At 37.2% G+C, this 19,202-nt stretch overlaps 1 protein-coding gene across 8 annotated transcripts in view; it reads left to right on the forward strand.

Annotated features, from left to right (window-relative positions):
* LOC139232504 (histone-lysine N-methyltransferase EHMT1-like) overlaps window positions 1-19,202 on the forward strand; it is a 159,542-nt gene that overhangs the window by 39,269 nt on the left and 101,071 nt on the right. For 6 of the 8 annotated variants that reach the window (XM_070862817.1, XM_070862819.1, XM_070862814.1 and 3 more), the window contains one exon: window positions 17,507-17,591. In XM_070862817.1, the coding sequence (XP_070718918.1) occupies window positions 17,507-17,591 (85 nt within the window). Of the gene's footprint in view, window positions 1-5,127; window positions 5,204-17,506; window positions 17,592-19,202 lie in introns of those variants that run through there. The other 2 variants (XM_070862815.1, XM_070862820.1) reach the window with 2 other exon arrangements.

A 19,202-nucleotide genomic window follows, 5' to 3' on the forward strand; every position in this document is an offset into this window, starting at 1 on the left:
TTCTTCATCCACACCCACCAAAAACAAAGCTCTTGAGCAAATGTGCATTTGTTCACAAATCGTGCAAATAGGCTGGTACTTGCCTGGTCAAAATTGAGCAGCTTTCCATCTGCTCTCGTCTTCAAATGTAAAGAATGTGCTAGGAATCACTATTTATGCTGCAGCAAAATAGTACTGTGCAGTGACAGCATCTTTGAACATGATCAGCATGCCACAATGGAGCTTATGAAGAGTGAGCAGAAAGCTATTCTTATGAGTCCATAAAGAAGTAAGTGTCTTAAAATGAGCTTGAGATACTGTCTTTTAAAAACCATATCTATAAACAGTATATTAGTGGCTGCTAGTGGATTTTGAATTTCTGTGTTGGTGAGCCAATGCTTATTGCATTTAGAAGTGCAACAGATATGGAGTTGCTTCTTTTTGCCAAAGGCATGTATTGAAGCTTGCTATTTGAATGCAAGCACAGCTTCAGATTTAAATTCAATTTGGCTGTTGCTCACCAGTTTATGCTGTATATTGAAGACTGTACCATAAGTGTAGGGGAATGCAATTGCTAACCAATTTTGGTATGTGTATTGGGAAGTCTGCAGACTGCGCCATGCATACAGGGAATTCCAATTATAGCATTAGTGTAACATTGAAGGAAAAAGCATATCGGCCAACAGCTCTGATAGGTTTCATTGATGCTACATCAATTGACTTGTTACAACACTAAGCAAAGATAGGGTATTATAACATTGAGCAGTATTAAGTTTGTACTTTTTCTTTATGTGCAGAGCTGTTACCAAGGCCAATAAAATCTGGTAAAATTTAACTTGAAAATGTAGTGTATTTTAGAGGACATCTAGTGAACATTTTGTTTGTGATCAAATATTTTTTTAAGATTTTGTAAACATCCATGTTTGGGTTATATGAGCGAGTTCTTGGATTAACGTTTATTAAAATTTGTAGGGAGAGGTGGGACAAGTTAGTTTGAATCACATGACCCCATAGTTCAAGGTGAGATTTTCAATGTTTTGTTTTGCAAAATTACTAAATTATGGAAATTAAATAGTAATTTGAAGCAGTGGCTTTAATTTTTGCAATTGGAACCATGTTGAACCTTGATCTAACTACCATTCCTTGCTGGAACTTTGTTAAACTGTCATAAAGTTAATGTCTTTCTGGTAATTGACAGGAATTCCAACTATTACAGACAATTGCAATCATCTGACCTTTGAGATCGGCTGGGTGATTCTATGGGTGTCAGCTGACTGGTGGGCATTTTGCGATAGCAGTAACGGTTAACATCTTTGAAAAATATTCATAATGTGAGGATTGTTTTTTCACTTGGTCCTGGCCATCACATTATTGTACTGTAGACCAGATGATACCTCATATAGCTTGGTACACCAGAAGATGTTAATTGCTCTTCAGAATTAGTTTTGCTCACTGAGCATCAAGAAACCCAACGAAATTCATATTGATGGTGTCACTCATTCAAACGTATCTGGTAGTTATCTTCTAATTACATGCCGCATTTTTAAATTAACTTGAGTCGAATCTCATGATAAGCAAAAGCTTAGCGATTTAATTTAACTTAGCCCTTAAAGTAATAACTGACAAAATTCCACCATACTTTTTAGAACTTGAAGCTACAATAATGGTACATAGTCTGGATATATAAACTGAAGAACTAATGGAATATATTTCTTATAATTATAATATAATTGATTCTAATTTTGTACTATTTTTGGATGTATTGCAGGCGTGCTTCTATAGTCCTCCAAAATGTTAGTGTTGCCAGGGGATTGAAACTAAATACAAGCCAGAATATTTTCTGATTGCAATCCTAGATTTTGATCGTAGAGTATTTAGCTCACTGAGCAGAATTGGTAGAGTGCAGTGGTAGTAAGTAAGAATAATGATATGCAAGAATGCTATTTTTTGTCTTCATTCTTGCTGTAATAGTTTAATAGATTAGTCTAATAAATCTTCTATTTCACAAAATGCAGAGCTGTACAGTATATTTGGTAGCAATGTCAAATTATGGTCCAAACCCTTTTGACACAAATGAGTTTGTATAAATCATTTGTGTTAAATGTTGGTAATTATAACTGGTTATTGGGTTTTAAAAAAATGGCATTTTGTTTGCTTCTCTAGATTGCCACTCATATTTGTGAAATAAGCATATTGTGTAAAACTGCAGCAGAGCCCCCTGCCCAATCTCTGAGGAATTTGTAAACTTAGGTGCCATACCCAGCCTGTAAGTTGTTTTGTGTTTCCAATATATTCAAATGCAGCAGTTGAAATACAATGAAATTCTGCATTAGCATATTATGACGTGTTTTAATACACTTGAGCCATTTTTCGATGTAGAACTGCTGTAATCAATAACATGATTTTACACTTGATCCATTGTATTCTGAGTTATTTTGAAACCTTTTTCTATTCATGGATCTTGCTCGATTTAGGTTTTGTTTTTAAAGTAAATTGTTTGGTTGCCATAATGTCTACATTTTTGAATATTTACATATAAAAACTCCACACACCTGGGAGAATGAGGAAGTTTAACAGACATTTTGAAGTAAATGTATGCAGCTTTGTATTGGGATACAAAATAATGTTATCTAGGATTTTGTATATTTTCATTCTTGTTGATGCAGCACTTACTGTAGTATTTTGCTAAGTAGCACAATTAGATATTGTCTCCTTGCTTTCAGTGTAATCCAGTAAGTAGGATGTACCAAATATTTGTGCAAAGATATGTTCAGATATCAGCTGGAGTAATTTGAATAGATGCTCAAGCTTTCCTCTAGTACTATTTCATTGACTCTTGTATATAATTCTGCGCTTTGGGAGTAATTTTGCAACCTGCTTAATTCTTGGTTTATTAAAACTGCAACTTGTGCAAAATGAATTGAATCCCCAGTTTATTGTCACAACTGATTCAATTGAAAATTATTGACCTTGTGTCTGCAAGCAACTAGTATCCATAAATGGTTGAATTTTCAAATACAGTACTGTAACTGGTCTCCATTGAGCATGCTCACTTCAGTGAATTAAACCCTGTTGGGAAGCTGTAGCATTTGATCACAATTCTTTGAATCTGAGGTAAACACGGGTGATTTTATGAAAAGAAAGGCCTTGTATATGAGTTATGGACTGAATTAGCTAATTTGTTTGTGTTTTTCTTCATAAATGTGTATTACAATAGCCTACTGGCTTTTATCATGAAGCAATTTCTATCTTTGTCTATGGATTTTTGTACAGGTCTGCCTCTACTGACATTTAGAAGATAGCACATTTTATGCTGTAGATACCATCATTTGGCATTTCACTGTCTACTTAGTACTGTAATTATGAAAGGCAATGGATAGATGGAAATACTGTGGAGCAAACAAACAAAATTTGCCATTTCACTGTTGCTTTTGTAAATGAGGATTGATACACTGTCAAAAGAATTTCATAAATTGACACATTCAATAATTGGTTGTACAGGGGTATTAGCAGTGCAGTACAGTGAGGTGTTAACAAAGAATCTTGACAGGGAGATGTTCTTGCCAAAGGAAAGAAATGTATGGATTTAAAACAGCTTCAGTATTTTTAATAAGTGGTGAAATGGTTGTAATCATGATGTAACAGTAATGTCTGGCCTGCAGTGCTTGCAATATTAAGCATTATGGTGTTTTGGTATTTTACAATGGAAAACATTTACCCTTTCTCCTTTGTCTTAATTGACATATACAAGCTGAAATGCCTGTAATTTGTGCTTGCAGTTATACTGTACGTTTATATCATAAATTTGTGTTTGAATGTAAAATAACACCAATTTTTCCCTCAGCTATTTTGTCCAATGGTTATTGTGCTATTCTCTAAATGGTTGTAGATGACTTTCCTTGTGTGCATGTGTGTATGTGTGTGGTTTTTTTTATATAGGTTTCTAATCTCGGTTGTAGATTATTGCTAATTATTGAAATTTAGCATCATAGGACTTTGTAGTAATATTGGTCTGTAATGAGATTTTAGAACTTGGGGAAGCCATAGGGGATACAGCTGGGAGACAGAAGGTTAAGTTGATTTGCATTATTTGAAAATTTGCCTGCAGCAGAAATGGGAGAAAGTATCAATTTTATCCACTAATTGTCATGCATTTTTGGAACTGATAAAGGTTTGTGTCTTGTTTTAATTGAGCATTTTAAATATGAATTCAGATTTTGTCCTCGTGTGAACTGAGGTGCACACTGGACTGGAAAACTGATGTTTTACATCTGGATTTAGATATAACCAGAACAGATTAGTGTTCTTCGTATCGTTTTGATGCTGTGCTTGTAAACGGCACAATATATTTGGGCTGTCCCAATTCAGATATCGATGCAAATGTGCCGTACAAAATTGCCCTTTCACTAAATTAATGCAATGGTCCATTTATGCCATCTATCACAATTCAAAGCATTTTCTACTTCTAGTACAATTCTAGTTTGCAAAAGATTATTTTCTAAATGATTTGCCTCTTTATTGTTGGCCTGCAGGCAGTTTTTTTTTAGGGAAAGTGGCTGCAGTGAAACAAACTTGTAATTATTTTCAGATTATCCGTTATTAATATGCCCTATATATTAATAGGCTGTTAATTCTGTTAGCGTGATTTTATCACTAAAAATATGTTAGACGCTCCTCAGTCACTAATTTCAATACTTCAAAAAAAATTTTTTTCTTTTCTCTCCTCTTCAAAAGACATTGACTTTTCCTTCACCAATGCTGTCAGCCTCCAGCACCTTCTTCATATGCAAGCATGGACAGTGAGTGCTGACAGTGGGATCATCACAACCAAACCTGATTCTGCCCTTATTGAAATCCACACACAAGCCTAGAACCTTGGCTGATTTATTTTCTCCTCCCGAGCCTGTGGGCACTGAAGCCATTTGCAATACCCAGCTGTTCCATGGCTGATGCTAGCGAGCACAGCACAGGTAGAGAATCACAACTCAAATACATAAATGCCCTGTTTTTAAAGTGCATATGAGGAAGGATGAGACTTGCTTGTGATTGCCTAAATTCATCAAAAATGTAATCACTTTTTTGTTCATATTACTGGAGTTAATGGGAAGTTTATTTATGTACAGAAGATTTATGAGTGGGTGTTCACAGACTTCATTTTCAAGGGGTTCCTCTGCACCAACATAAAATGGTCCAAGATTCAGAAGATTACACCCCTAACTTGAAGGTATACTGTGCATTCATTCAACTGTAGTGTGCAGCCTTCATAGGATAAGAATTACCAGAAAATATTACACAGCATAGGTCACATTGTGCTGCTAACTGTCATTGTGATATGAAACAATGGCTTCAGAATATACAGTGATCACGTTTTCTTGCTATTTTGATCCTATTTTGTTTGATAACAAATTTAGTTGCAGATGGAATTCATTTCTGCTTGTCATTCAACTTGAGTTGATTAAGCTATGCATTTGCTTTATCAATTATGTTGTTTTGCTCTACATTTTGTTGCGTTCGACACTTTTAAACACAAATTGGTGTAACTTGTTTTAGTATTGCAAATTCTATTTTTAAGGATTTTAGCCATGGTTAATATTGAGATTGCATTTCATTGTTAGTGATATATACAGTATATGTAATGGCAAAAAAAGTAGCATTTCTGCAGGTAGAGTAGCAATGTGCTAAATTATTCTTGGTGATTTATATATAATTTAACTCATTGCTGCTTTACACTCAACTGAAATGCTACATTTTTTGCCATTACAAATGATCATAAAGAAATTGGTGCATTTTATTAGTGTATGTCATCTGTCATTGGGATAAAGTACAAAATTACTCTATTTTAAAAATTCTTATTTGCATGGCAATAATTGTGTAATCCTGTATCCAGCAGCTGAGGTGATAGTTTCTCAAAGAATTACTATATCTATATTTTGCTTCAAACTTCATGTACAGTGCTTTTAATGTTTGGAAATTGTATATGGCTACGGTTTTCGTGCTGTTAAATATTATATTTCAAGACTACTAAAATACCATAGCAGTTCCTTTCTTGGAATTGAATTTTAGGCTTTGCACCAGTAGCATTATTGAATTACAATGAGTTGTGTGTAATACTGTAATTAAACAAATTATTTGGAGATGTGTAAAGTATTTTCCACCACTCAATCCCCTTTTTGTTATCTTTAAAACTAGATCTTCCAATAAATAAAGATGGGTTAAGTCAAATAAGATCTCTAGAAATGAGTTTGTCTGGTTGAGCTTCATCCAAGAATGATATATAGCTGACTTTTAAAGGCTTGGGAGCATGTATTTATTTTCATACTGAGTTCTTTTGCATTATAGTCATACAGGTACTGGATTAAGCATTTGTTGCTGAAATTTTATACTTCGAAGATTTAGTTGCTTGTTTCTACCTGAGGAATTGCCCAGTATTTTTTTATTTGAAATTTGGTGTGTTATGAACAGCTTAGACTTGCCAAGAGAAATATGTATTTTTCTCTGCATGGTTCTACCTTTCACAGCTTCAAAACGTAGATCAGAATCTAATTTATTAAATATATCTTAATTTAACCAAACCATTTCATGAAATTACCTGAGTAGATTGTCGAGAGCTTAAACCCAAGAAGTGTTGTCTCAATCAGCCTCAAAATGGCAGATAATTGTGTCTGCAAGGAGTCATGTTATGAAATGGCTGAATCTGCAGTGAAGAGTCTGCATTGAGCATGCTCAGGTCATTGAATTATAGCCTATAGGGGGAGATGAAGAGTAGAAGCAGAGAAACTGTTTTCAGCAGGAACTGGGGTTTACAACTGCTTGAGTCTTTGTCCAAAGAGAAGTATCAAAATGACCTGTAGATCTCCACTTTTGAAGAGTTTGACTTCCGGACAGGTAACTTTTGCCTGCTGCTTGTGACCTAACATTTTGAGCTTTCTACCCACATAGTTTATCACCAAACAAAGTGATTCTCCCAAATGGTTGTCCTAAATTTAAAGATCAGTATGAAATCATGTTGAACAAAAGTACAAGGTAACTTTAAATTGGACTATTATTTAATGATTAAAAATTATAAATTATATTGCTTCACAATAGATTGCGATGGTTACAGCATTGATAATTGAAATATTTCTTCAAGTAGCTGAGAATAGAAAGAGTGCACTTGTTATTTGAGGTAACTTGGTAGATATTTGTGGACCTGAAGTTTAGCAATTCTAAAACTATATAAAGGATACAGTAAGAACATAGCATGTCTGTCAAAATAATATAACCAGTGAGTTGGAAGTACTTTTTTAAACTGGTGTAGCAATTTCTTCCCCAATAAATTATCAAGATAGGCCAATCTTGTGATATATACATGTGATCTAAAATTGCCAGAATCCTAATCTGCAAACATTATTGATGTCAATCAAGCAATGGTATTGTGCATTTCAGCAGTTGAAATTGCATGATTCAGATACCTTGTCACAGTATAATGGGCATTTTATACTAGGTATCTGGTGACATAATTCTTTAGCTTAAATGAAAATTAAACTCTGTATAGTCTTAAGGATTGTAGGTGACTGTACAGCATGAATTTATGCTGTATATCTCAAGACGAAGATGGATGTTAAAAGAAAGCTGAGGAGGCCTCAGTTTTTCTGTGAAGTTTTCTGGTGAGAAAGATTTAAATTTATAAACTTAAACACTGCTAAACTTAAAAAAACACTGCTTTATCTTTCCTTCCTTGTAGACTTCTTTGTGCTTCCATATTTTTCTTGTTTCTAAGCATTTATGAACTTGAAAGAACAGTGACCTGAAGGCAGATAGAGAAAATGAATGGCATTGATATTTATTTTATTGGCTGTAGGAAACTGTAATTTGGAAGTTAAGTTAAATTTACAGTAAGTTTTTTATAGTTTATCAGGACATGGGGATTCTATTCATAACACCACTTTATAGTATCTATATGCAGTTCTTGTATCTGATGGATATGAGCAAAATCAGTGTCTGAAATTGGGTGGAAAATTGCATCCCATGCATTTTATAGCCCAGAAGCATGTTGATTAACTAGTTACCAAAAAAAAAACTTTTGTTGACCTGTGTAGTTTTTGAACTTTCAATAACTTGTGCTGCATAGAGCAAAGTTGTCCATGGGTTAACTTTGCCTCTTGAATCTTTTATTAAATGTGTTGCATAGTGTTCATGGCCGGCTGTAGTCCTTCTTAAACAACATTCTTTACCATCTCGACTGTAGAGTATTGTGCACTCTGCTGGGCTCTTGCACACATTTATTGAATCAGTTAAAATATTTGGAGTGGGTTGGCAATTTGGCTGTCGTTCCAGCATCCAGTTGACTTTTTTAAGCATTTCAGTGTGTTGTGTGACATTTTTTTTTCCTTCAGTAGGTCTAGTTGAAATGTAGCTCTTGATGTGCATTGTTGATGAGCAGTATAGCAATGTGCAGCATTTTCTTAACTGCTAATGAAAATTTGTAATATAACTGCAGTTTTTTTAAAGCATGAAATGAAGTACTGTGTAGTGTGTCCACCATAACTTAAGACAGCTAGGTCTGAGAGAAAAATGAAAGACAGATGAAGGGAACTTTTAATATGAAATGCCTAGCGAACAGCTTCAGTTCGTGAGCAGCTCGTGGATTTTTTTTCCAAGGTATCGTCGAGACTTCATTAGCCAGTAAGATGGAAGTAATTTGATGTAGGTGGAGCCAACACAAGAGCTGAAAATATCTAGGGCCCTTTTCCCGATAGTGCTGCATATGGTGTGTCTACACAGGGAAATTATTTTATCTTGGCAAAGAAAAAACACACACACTTTTATATAAAGTAGCTTTGCATTATATTGATAAAAAATGTTGACTTTGTCACATTCTCAATCCGATCTACTATTGAATTCAAAGTTAATATACTGTTTATGTAGTAATTGTAGATTACAGTTTTTTTGTCCATATACCATCAATAAATGGAATAAAAGATTAAGTGTCTCTACAATAATATTAACTGTATTCCTGTATAAACTTACTGTGCTGAGATTTAAAGATTTTAGAATGCTATCACTTGATACACAGTCCATGTAATAAAGTAAGGTAGCAAAAAGCAACCCCTTCTTTGCTTTCTATCCCCCATCCATTGTGGAATGATTATTGACACTTGCAGATGGGAAGTTATCTCTCGGAAGTTGGAAGTTTTTGCGAGGGGATTCTTGTCCCTCTGTAATACGTACTCTATAGGACAGCTGTGCTCCAAACATTTGCCCATAATTCCATTGTGTTGCTCCTTCACTAAATTGAGAGTTATAAATAATTATACAATGTAATATTCGAAACTGCAACTTGTAATACATTTTGGGAGACTGGGTAGAAAAAATGCTTACATCAAATTATTTTAAATTCCAGTTATTCAGTAATGCATTTGGCAATAATAAGACATTGCTTTTTTATATCACTGAAAATTTTGAAAGTCTGTGAACTACAGTTTCAAACCAAGTATAAAAATTAAATAGTTTATTCCATCCAAATCTTATTAAAATTTTAATTCTACAAATTACTCTGCTTTTCTTGTGATATAGCTGTGAGAAAAATAAGTTGATTTCAGTATTTCAATCTGCACATCCCTGATTATCCCTGATTGTAAAGATTGAACTGAGCAAAATGAATAGTTCAAAACTGGAATTACAAAGCTTTAATTTGCTGTAAGTTGAACCTATAGCATTAGTAGTTAAGGTTTCATCAAATTATTTTATTGGAAATTTTGTGGAATAACACCTAAACCTTTGGACAGTGCAGAAAGAAGTATTACCTCAAAGTACAATTTGTTGTTTAATTACAGGTTCATTCAAGCACAAGGCACTTCAGATAATGCCTTTATTTGTCAGCTCATCCAGTCCAGTTAGGAAATTGGAACTTCACATGGCTTGCCAAATTTCCTTTAAAGAACCTTTTTAGTTGCATTCTCACAATCTCCGTCGTTCCTCCCAGCCTATAAGTGTGACTCCTACTGGGCGATCATCAGTTCGTTTTCCTCTTGCAGACAGCATGAATTGCCTGATTACTGTTTCATTTAGTGAGTGAGGTATTTTCTTTTTACTTCTGTGTGCGTTTTCAGTCTACAGCTTGTTCCATTTGTTTTTTAAAAAAAACCTCAAAATCTGGAACAACTATAACACAGGAAGGTCTTTCTCTACTGCTTTTTTCTAGACCATTATTTTGCTGCCTCTGTTTTTCTTTGCCCGTTTTCTATATAGATTCCAGTGCTCTTAAAAGAGGGAATGAAGTGTCTTCTGTTACACTGGAAGTTGAGTGTGTGGAAGCACATACGCAAATCCAAACCCCCGAGCTGCCCTTCGGGCACTGTGTTAGAGGAACAGACTGGGAGATCCTAGGGTTTCCTGTCTCTGGGTGCTAGTGTGAAGGAGCTATTTGAATTTACTTGTGTCAGTTGCAATGATCTCAGCACAGTGAAAACAATAGCTAGCAGTAATATCCTGTCATGGCTTAAGTTTGAGAAATCCCGTTAGTTTTTAAGACAAGGCATCTCCTCCCAATGACCATCTGAGCAGGACTCTCTTGATGTCACTACAGTCCACCAATCCGTCACCTTGGCGGGTGCCAGAATCATCAGAAGTTTACCAGAACTTCTTTAGCCAACATATTCAAGCTGTACCCAGATGTTCTGGATAGAATTACTATCCTATTTAAAATTAACTTTGATTGTCAACAGTGACGTTAATCCCTGAAGTAGCCCTGCCTGACAATCGCTACAGCTGTTTGCATGCATACAATTAGAGAATTTTCAACACAGGAGACCATTGGGCACATCATGCTGGTACTAGCTCTTCACTTGAAACTGTCTACTCCAATACCATTTCCTACCCTTTCCCATCTTTTATATTCTGCCTTTTTAAATACTTACTCAATTTCATTTTAAATTACGCTACAATCTTTGCTTCAATACTCCACTTGTAGTAAAGCATGACATGTTCTAACAACCCTGTGTCCTAACTTTCCCTTTTTGTTCTTCCAGTGAAAATTCTAAGTCTATGCTTCCTTGTTACCAATTCACATGGAAACAATCATTATTTATCCTCTCAAAATCTTTCATAATTTTAAAAACGTCTATTATCTTCTCCGTTCCAGTGAAAAGAGCCATTCTCCTCAATTGCAATGTGTAATTCCGAATATTATGGTGAGTCTTCACTGTACTCTTGCCACTGCTCTGATATCCTTTCTGAAACCGATGCACAGAAATGCATACAGTACTATTGTGGCCAAACTAATATCTTATGTAAATTCAACAACATTTCCTTGCTTTATAGTCAGTGCCAGTATGCATTAAAACCAAAATTTCATTTGCGTTTTAATGGCTTTTTCGATCTATAGGCTTTATAGATCTATGTACTCGTAACCCTAGATCTTCTCTCTGTACTTTGTGAAGTCTTACTGTTTATCATATCGTCCTTTCACTGCCATCTTTCCCTTCCAAAAATGTATTACATTTTTTGCTGTGTGGAATTGCAGCTATTACTTATCTTCTGGCTTTTTCACAAATTAGAATACTGCAGAATCCAGAGAAATGTTTGAAATGCTAAGACAGGGTAGATAGAACCAGACTGTTTCCAGTAATTGAGGGATCTAGAACAAGGGGTCATAGATAAAAGATTAAATATAGGAGAAACTTGTTGACACAGTTGTGAGGCTGTGGAATTCATTACAGTGACCACATGCAAGATAAGAAGGGATAAGTGGGTGAAGGAAAAGTGGCTAAAGGGATGATGTGCTTTAGCCCATGCCTTTCTATGTGTTCACTAATTTCACCCCATATTATGGACTCCAGAACTTTACCCACAACTGAGGTAAGATTAATGGGCCTATAATTTCCTGGCTTATCCCTTTTCCCCTGTCTTGAGCAGGGGTCTACATTTATCAGTCTGTTGCATTAATACGCAATTCTGAATTGCTTTGGAAAATGAAAGTTAGTGCCTCTGCCATCCTCTTGTCCAGCTTGCAGTTCTGGGACTTTAAGGGTGCCTACCATTTTAGCCAAGTCACGTTTTGGTTTTTAATGCCATTAACTTTTCACTAAAGTGTCACTTGGATATTTATCACCCACATCCTCCCCAGATAGTATCGTCTGTAGAATGCTGCAAAACACTGAATAAACACCTCCATTCCCAAGACAGTACTGATAGGCCTCCTTCATCTGTAAGTAGTTTCTTCCTTTTATGTGCTTACATACACTGTTGCTATTTCTCTTTAGATTGACCACCAGTCATCTTTCATACTCCTAATCTCGCCTTCTGCTTTATTTTCTATAGCTTTTGCAATTCTAACAGTCTACCTTTTATAGTGTACATTTATTCAATGCTTCCTTTTTAAATCTCAGTTTTGCTCCAATATTTTAAAAAGTTTGTTCCTGGGATGTGGGCATTGCCGGCAAGGCTAGCATTTATTGCCCATCCCTAATTGCCTTTGAGAAGGTGGAGGTGAGCCTCCTTCTTTAACTCCTGCAGTCCATGTGGTGAAGGTACTCCCACAGTGCTGTTGGGGAGGGAGTTCCAGCATTTTGACCCAACGATGATGAAGGAACGGTCGATACATCTCCAAATCAGGATGGTGTCTAACTTAGAGGGGAACTTGGAGGTGATTGTGTTCCCATGTGCCTGCTGCCCTTGTCCTTCTAGGTGGTAGTGGTCACAAATTTTGGAGTTGCTGTCGAAGAAGCCTTGGTGAGTTGCTGCAGTGCATCTTGGAGATGGTACACTGCAGCCACGGTGTGCCAGTGATGGAGGGAACTGAATGTTTAAAGTTATGGATGGGGTGGCAATCAAAAAGGCTGTTTTATCCTGGATGGTGTCGAGCTTCTTTGAGTGTTGGAGCTGCACTCATCCAAACAAGTGGAGAGTATTCCATCACACTTCTGACTTGTGCCTTGTAGATGGTGGAAAGGCTTTGGGGAGTCAGGAGGTGAGATACTCGCCACAGAATACCCAGCCTCTGAACTGCTCCTGCAACCACAGTATTTATGTGGCTGGTCCAGTTAAGTTTCTAATCAATGGTGATCCCCAGGATTTTGATGGTGGGGAATTCAGCAGTGGTAATGTCATTGATTATCAAGGGGTGGGAGATGGTCATTGCCCGGCACTTGTGTGGCGCAATTATTACTTGCCACTTATCAGCCCAAGCCTGATTGTCGTCCAGGTTTTGCTGCATGCTAGCTTGGACTGCTTTATTATCTGAAGATTTGCAAATGAAACTGAACACTGCAACCATTAGCAAACATCCCCACTTGTACCTATCTGCTACGATCGGTGGGTTGAAAGATTTCCTGGAGACCCTCCTCCCTCTGTTAATGGACAGAGGAGTCCATTACAGAAACTTGGGTAACAAATTAACTGGACAAGCTCAAACACTGTTTTTCAAATTCATTCCGGGATGTGGGCGTCACTGGCAAGGCCAGCATTTATTGCCCATCCCTAATTACCCTTGAGAAGATGGTGGTGAGCCATCTTCTTGAACCACTGCAGTCCTTGTGGTGAAGGTACTCCCACAGTGCTGCTAGGGAGGGAGTTCCAGTATTTTGACAGCGACGATGAAGGAATGGCGTTATATTTCCAAGTCAGGATATTGTGTAACTTGGAGGGGAACTTGCAGGTGATGGTGCTCCCATGCGTCTGCTGCCCTTGTCCTTCTGGATGGTGGAGGTCAAGGGTTCGGGAGGTGCTGCAGAAGAAGCCCTGGCGAGTTGCTACAGTGCATCTTGTAGATGGTACTCACTTCAGCCACAGTACGCCTGTGGTGGAGGAAGTGAATGTTTAAGTTGGTAGATGGGGTACCAATCAAGTGGGCTGATTTGTCCTGGATGGTGACGAGCTTCTTGAGTGTTGTTGGAGCAGCAGTCGCCCAGGCAAGTGGAGAGAGTATTGCATCACACTCTTGATTTGTGCCTTTTTCGATGGTGGAAAGGCTTTGGGGAGTCAGGAGGTGAGACACTCGCCACAAAATACCCAGCCTCTGACCTGCTCTTGTTGCCACAGTAGTTTCCACTCATACACTTCAACAGATTCTGTTTGTACCTATCTACTCTAGACTAGGATTGGCCATTTACATTGTGGGTGTGAGGTTTAGAACATGACTGTTCCCGACGGAGAATCAAAGAAACTTGGATAATAATGTATCTGTAGAATACAATGCAAGCTTGCTTTAACAATAGGCAAATTATATTTGTAAGTGGTTAGTCTAGCTTTTTCGCCTTGTAGAATCCATAGAACCGTTCCTAGATTAAATGGAAGGAGCAATTGGTAAATGTTACTGTAGGTCAACAATGGGAAACATTGAAGCCACAGATTGAAAGGGAATAAATCCAATATATTCCCGTAAGGAAAAATGGGAGCGCATTAAGAGCTGGGTTTTTTGGATGAATATGGAAATTAAACGAAATTTGAAACTGAAAAAGGAAGCATTTAGTGCTAAGAAAACTAAAGAACAGAGGAAAGCACCTAAAGATGGAAAGAGCACAAGAGAAAATTAGCAAAATATATCAAGAGCAATAAAAAGACTTTCTGTAGACACATATTAGTAAGCGGATGAATAGAGCAAGTTGTAATAGAGAGGGACGGAACGGCAGAAATCCGAAATAAGTACTTTGCTTACATTTTCATAATGGAAGCAGATTCTCAAATTGTTCAATTAACAATTAATTGAAGTTATTTTTCAAAGAAAGATGGTGCTGAAAACTAAGGTGGACAAATCATCAGGATCTGACTGCATCCAAAGCTCCTGAGGGAAGTTGGGGAGGAAATAATAGGGTTTGACTAACTTTATTTTGTTCATTCACGGGATATGGTCGTCACTGGCAATGCCAGCATTTATTGCCCATCCCAAATTGCCCTCGAGAAGGAGGTGGTGACAACAATGTATTGCTGGGCCATTTTAGAGGGCAGTTAAGAATCTGTGGGTCTGGAGTCACATATAGGATAAGGACGGTAAATTTCCTTCCTGAAAGGACGTTAGTGAACCAGATGGGTTTTTATGACAATCAGGTAGTTTCACGGTCACCATTAATGACCCTAGCTTTTTATTTTTAATTATTTGAATTTAAATTCCCAAGTTGACGTGGTGGGATTTGAACTCGTGTCTCAGATCATTAGTCCAGGCCTCTGTATTACTAATCCAATATCATAATCACTATGCTACCGTACCCCATTAACTTCCCAAAATTTGGTGGAAAAGAAAATGGTCCCAGAGGACCGGGGGTTGGCAAATGGTACTCCCCTCTTCAGAAAAAGAGACTGTGATAAAACAGAAAATTATAGGCCTGTTAATCTTAATTCAGTTATCGATAAGCTACTAAAGTCAGGATGAAATTAATGTGCATATGGAGAAAAATAAGTTGATCAGATTCAGCATATATTTCTAAAAGAAGAGAGTTGTTTGACCAACCTTCTGCAATTTTTTTTTTTAAGAAACTGAACAGAGGATGAAGGATGTGGTTGTTGATTTTTTTTAGAAATAAGGTACTGTACCACAGATGACTCGTGACAAAGAAAATGTCACATGAAATTAAAGGAAATGTGCTTCTATGAAAAGAGATGGCTGGAGAGCAGAAAACCAAAGTTACTGAGTGAAAGGACGTTTTTGAAATAGATGTTTTTATTGGGGCCACACTCTCTTGCTATATATGTTAATGATCTGGACTTACAAATTGAGTGAATAAATTCCAAATTTGCTGATGGAGATCAGAAGGATATCGAGGCAGCAGGAAGGACAGATAGGTTTGTAATGCTGGTCAATATAGAAACCATTGAAGTACAGTTCCTACCACTTGGATCTTCTCCATTTATCCCGTATCGGGCAAATGATGCTAACCATACAGTGTGTCTGAACTTCAGAACTAGTTTTGACATGTCGGGTGCCACCTCTTAGAAAGATCATTTCACCATATTAGTGCGATTGTCAATATATTTTTATATAGCTTTATATGCAAATTTCTATGCATTGATTGCTTCACTTTCCCTCACATTATAAATAATGCTACTTGTATATTTGGTGTGTTCATCAGAAATTCCCTCAACACTAAAACATTCATGTGACTTGTACATAAAATTAAACATCTGGTTCCCTTTTACAACATGATCAGTAGAATAGTGACTACCTAGTTTTTGTGCCTCAATAAATGGTCCACTGATTACTCTTGCTGTTCATTATTTACCTCTTCACCTAGCTGCTTTTTGAGTAACAAACTTGCAGCCATAGATTCCTATTAACCTGAATTCGAGCTGGAGCACCAAAATTATCCACTGTGCCCCTCGGTCTGGACCTCCGAAGTGTTTCACTCGATCTTGGTGAATGCAACTTTGCACTTTCTAGTTTATAGAAACATAGAAAATAGCTGCAGGAGTAGGCCATTCGGCCCTTTGAGCCTGCACCACCATTCAATAAGATCATGGCTGATCATTCACCTCAGTACCCCTTTCCTGCTTTTTTTCCATTCCCCTTGATCCCTTTAGCCGTAAGGGCCATATCTAGCTCCCTCTTGAATATATCCAATGAACTGGCATCAACAACTCTCTGTGGTAGGGAATTCCACAGGTTAACAACTCTGAGTGAAGAAGGGTCCTAAACGGTTTACCCCATACCCTTAGACTGTGTCCCCTGGTTCTGGACTTCCCCAACATCGGGAACATTCTTCCTGCGTCTAACCTGTCCAGTTCCGTCAGAATTTTATATGTTTCTATGAGATCCCCTCTCATCCTTCTAAACTCCAGTGAATACAGGCCCAGTCGATCCAGTCTCTCCTCATATGTCAGTCCTGCCATCCCGGGAATCAGTCTGGTGAACCTTCGCTGCACTCCCTCAATAGCAAGAACGTCCTTCCTCAGATTAGGAGACCAAAACTGAACACAATTTTCCAGGTGAAGCCCCACCAAGGCCCTGTACAACTGCAGTAAGACCTCCCTGCTCCTATACACAAATCCCCTCGCTGTGAAGGCCAACATATTCATTATCTTTGTTTGTTTTGCATCACCCCAAGCACAGTGGAAACTGTTTTTCTTTTCAACAAAATTGTCATTGCATGCTAATGGGTTATGCCAGCCCAACATTGCTGTTTGATGCATGAACAGGCATGGCGCGAGTGTGTCCATGTACTCCTGCTTGCATAGGTTCCTGGGTGTTTTGCCACCTAATTTGTGACAAAGTTATGGGGAAATGATTGTTGCTTAAGAAGGTGAGAATAGTCTTGGGTTAGCAGAAGACCATGTTTTCTTCAACCTGCATGAAATTGACCTTATAAAAGGAATGATTTCATAAGCCAGTAGAATCACTGACATTGACATTGAACTCATTGGGTGAAAGCTCAACTAATCCTGGTTTTCATTGGTCACTGATAATTTTCAAATTGCACAAATTAGAAATTATGTACTTTATCTCTGTAGAGAAAAGGGACTAAGTGGAGAATAATAAACTACCAATTCAACCTATTTAAGAACTAAGTGTTGTTTGGAAACAAATCTATAAACTATAGTAATCCTATTTGTACTTCAGTCTGCAGGTATGACTGGGGCGGACACTGCTATAGAAGACCGGAAGCGGGAAGTAGCAAAGGAACTATCCACTACTGAAGACAAAGGTGAATAAAGACACAAGCTCAGACTCAGCTTTGCTATTTTTCGAATATATTGTATGAACAAACCATTGCAGTGCAATTATTCATAGTGCACTTGGAAGTATTTGCTGTGAGTGAAACTAGCGCACTGTATACAAATGCAGAGTTTGATTTCTAGTTATAAGAGCCTAGAGATTTAGTTAGTAGATGACTATTGCGTTTACGTTAAGCCATGTGGGATGGAATAGTGTATCTTATCAGTTGATTTAGAAGTAAAGCTGTTACATAAGAATATAAGAACATAAGAATTAGGAGCAGGAGTAGCTCATCCTGCCCCTCGAGCCTGCTCTGCCACTCAATAAGATCGGCTGATCTTCAACTTCAACTCCATTTTCTCGCCCTACCACAATATCCCTTGATTTCCCTAGAGTCTAAAAATCTATCTATCTCAGCCTTGAATATACTCCATGATTGAGCATTCACAGCTCTTTGGAGCAGAGAATCCCAAAGATTCACAACCCTCCGAGTGAAGAAATTCCTCCTCATCTCAGTCTTAAAAGGCCGACCCCTTATCCTGAGACTATGACCTCTAATTCTAGACTCTCCAGCCAGGGGAAACAATCTCTCAGCATCCATCCTGTCAATCCCCCTCAACATCTTGTTTCAATGAGATTGCCTCTCATTCTTTGAAACTTTAGAGAGTATAGGCCCATTCTACTCCCATCTCTCCTCGTAGGACAACCCTCTCATCCCAGGAATCAATCTAATGAACCTTTGTTGCACTGCCTCGAAGGCAAGTACATCCTTCCTTGGATAAAGAGACTAAAAAGTGAACAGTACTCCAGGTGTGGTCTCATCAAGGCCCTGTACAACTGTAGCGAGACTTCCTTGCTCTTGTACTCCAACCCTCTAGCAATAAAGGTCAATGTGCCATTTCCCTTCCTAATTACTTGCTGTACCTGCTACAAATGTCATGTTGCAATATAATGTCAAAGTGTAGTTGTTGGGTAAACAAACATGTACTGCATTTTAAGCTCTTATTAAAAAGAATTCATGATTGAAATACACCAAATCTCTCTCATTCAAATAGATATTTAGCAGATTAGAGATAACCTTTTTTAGTGAAACATTTGCTTGTGAAATTGAGTTGATATCTTATGATTCACGATTGTAGAACATTGGATCGCTAACATTAAGTGCTGTAATTTTTTTTGTGTATGAATTTGGCAGTCTGGAAAAAAACTATTCTGTTTTTTTGTCCCCTAATAATCAATCTGGTTTATAGATATTGCATATATTAAACCTTTCCAAAATGTAATTGTACAAATACTGTTTTATTTCCAATCAGTGGGATTGTATTAATTTAAAATGGAAGTTTGTGAAATTATTAGGCACATATTAATGTAGAATAGGCCTTGCACATTCCAGTACTCTGACTTTTTAAATTTAGCATAATGGAAGTTTTGTATAAAGTAGTTTCCAAGCACAAGCACAACTGATTCTGTAATATCTAGTCACATTAAGACTCAGTGCGCCCCCTAGCCAGTTTCAGTGCCTTTCACTGTTTTTGAAGAGATTAAACCATACAAATTTCTATTAAAAGACCAAGGGAAGGAATCTACAGATGACTATTTC

The sequence above is a fragment of the Pristiophorus japonicus genome, chromosome 20 (assembly GCF_044704955.1).
Source record: "Pristiophorus japonicus isolate sPriJap1 chromosome 20, sPriJap1.hap1, whole genome shotgun sequence".
Lineage (NCBI taxonomy): Eukaryota > Metazoa > Chordata > Chondrichthyes > Pristiophoridae > Pristiophorus > Pristiophorus japonicus.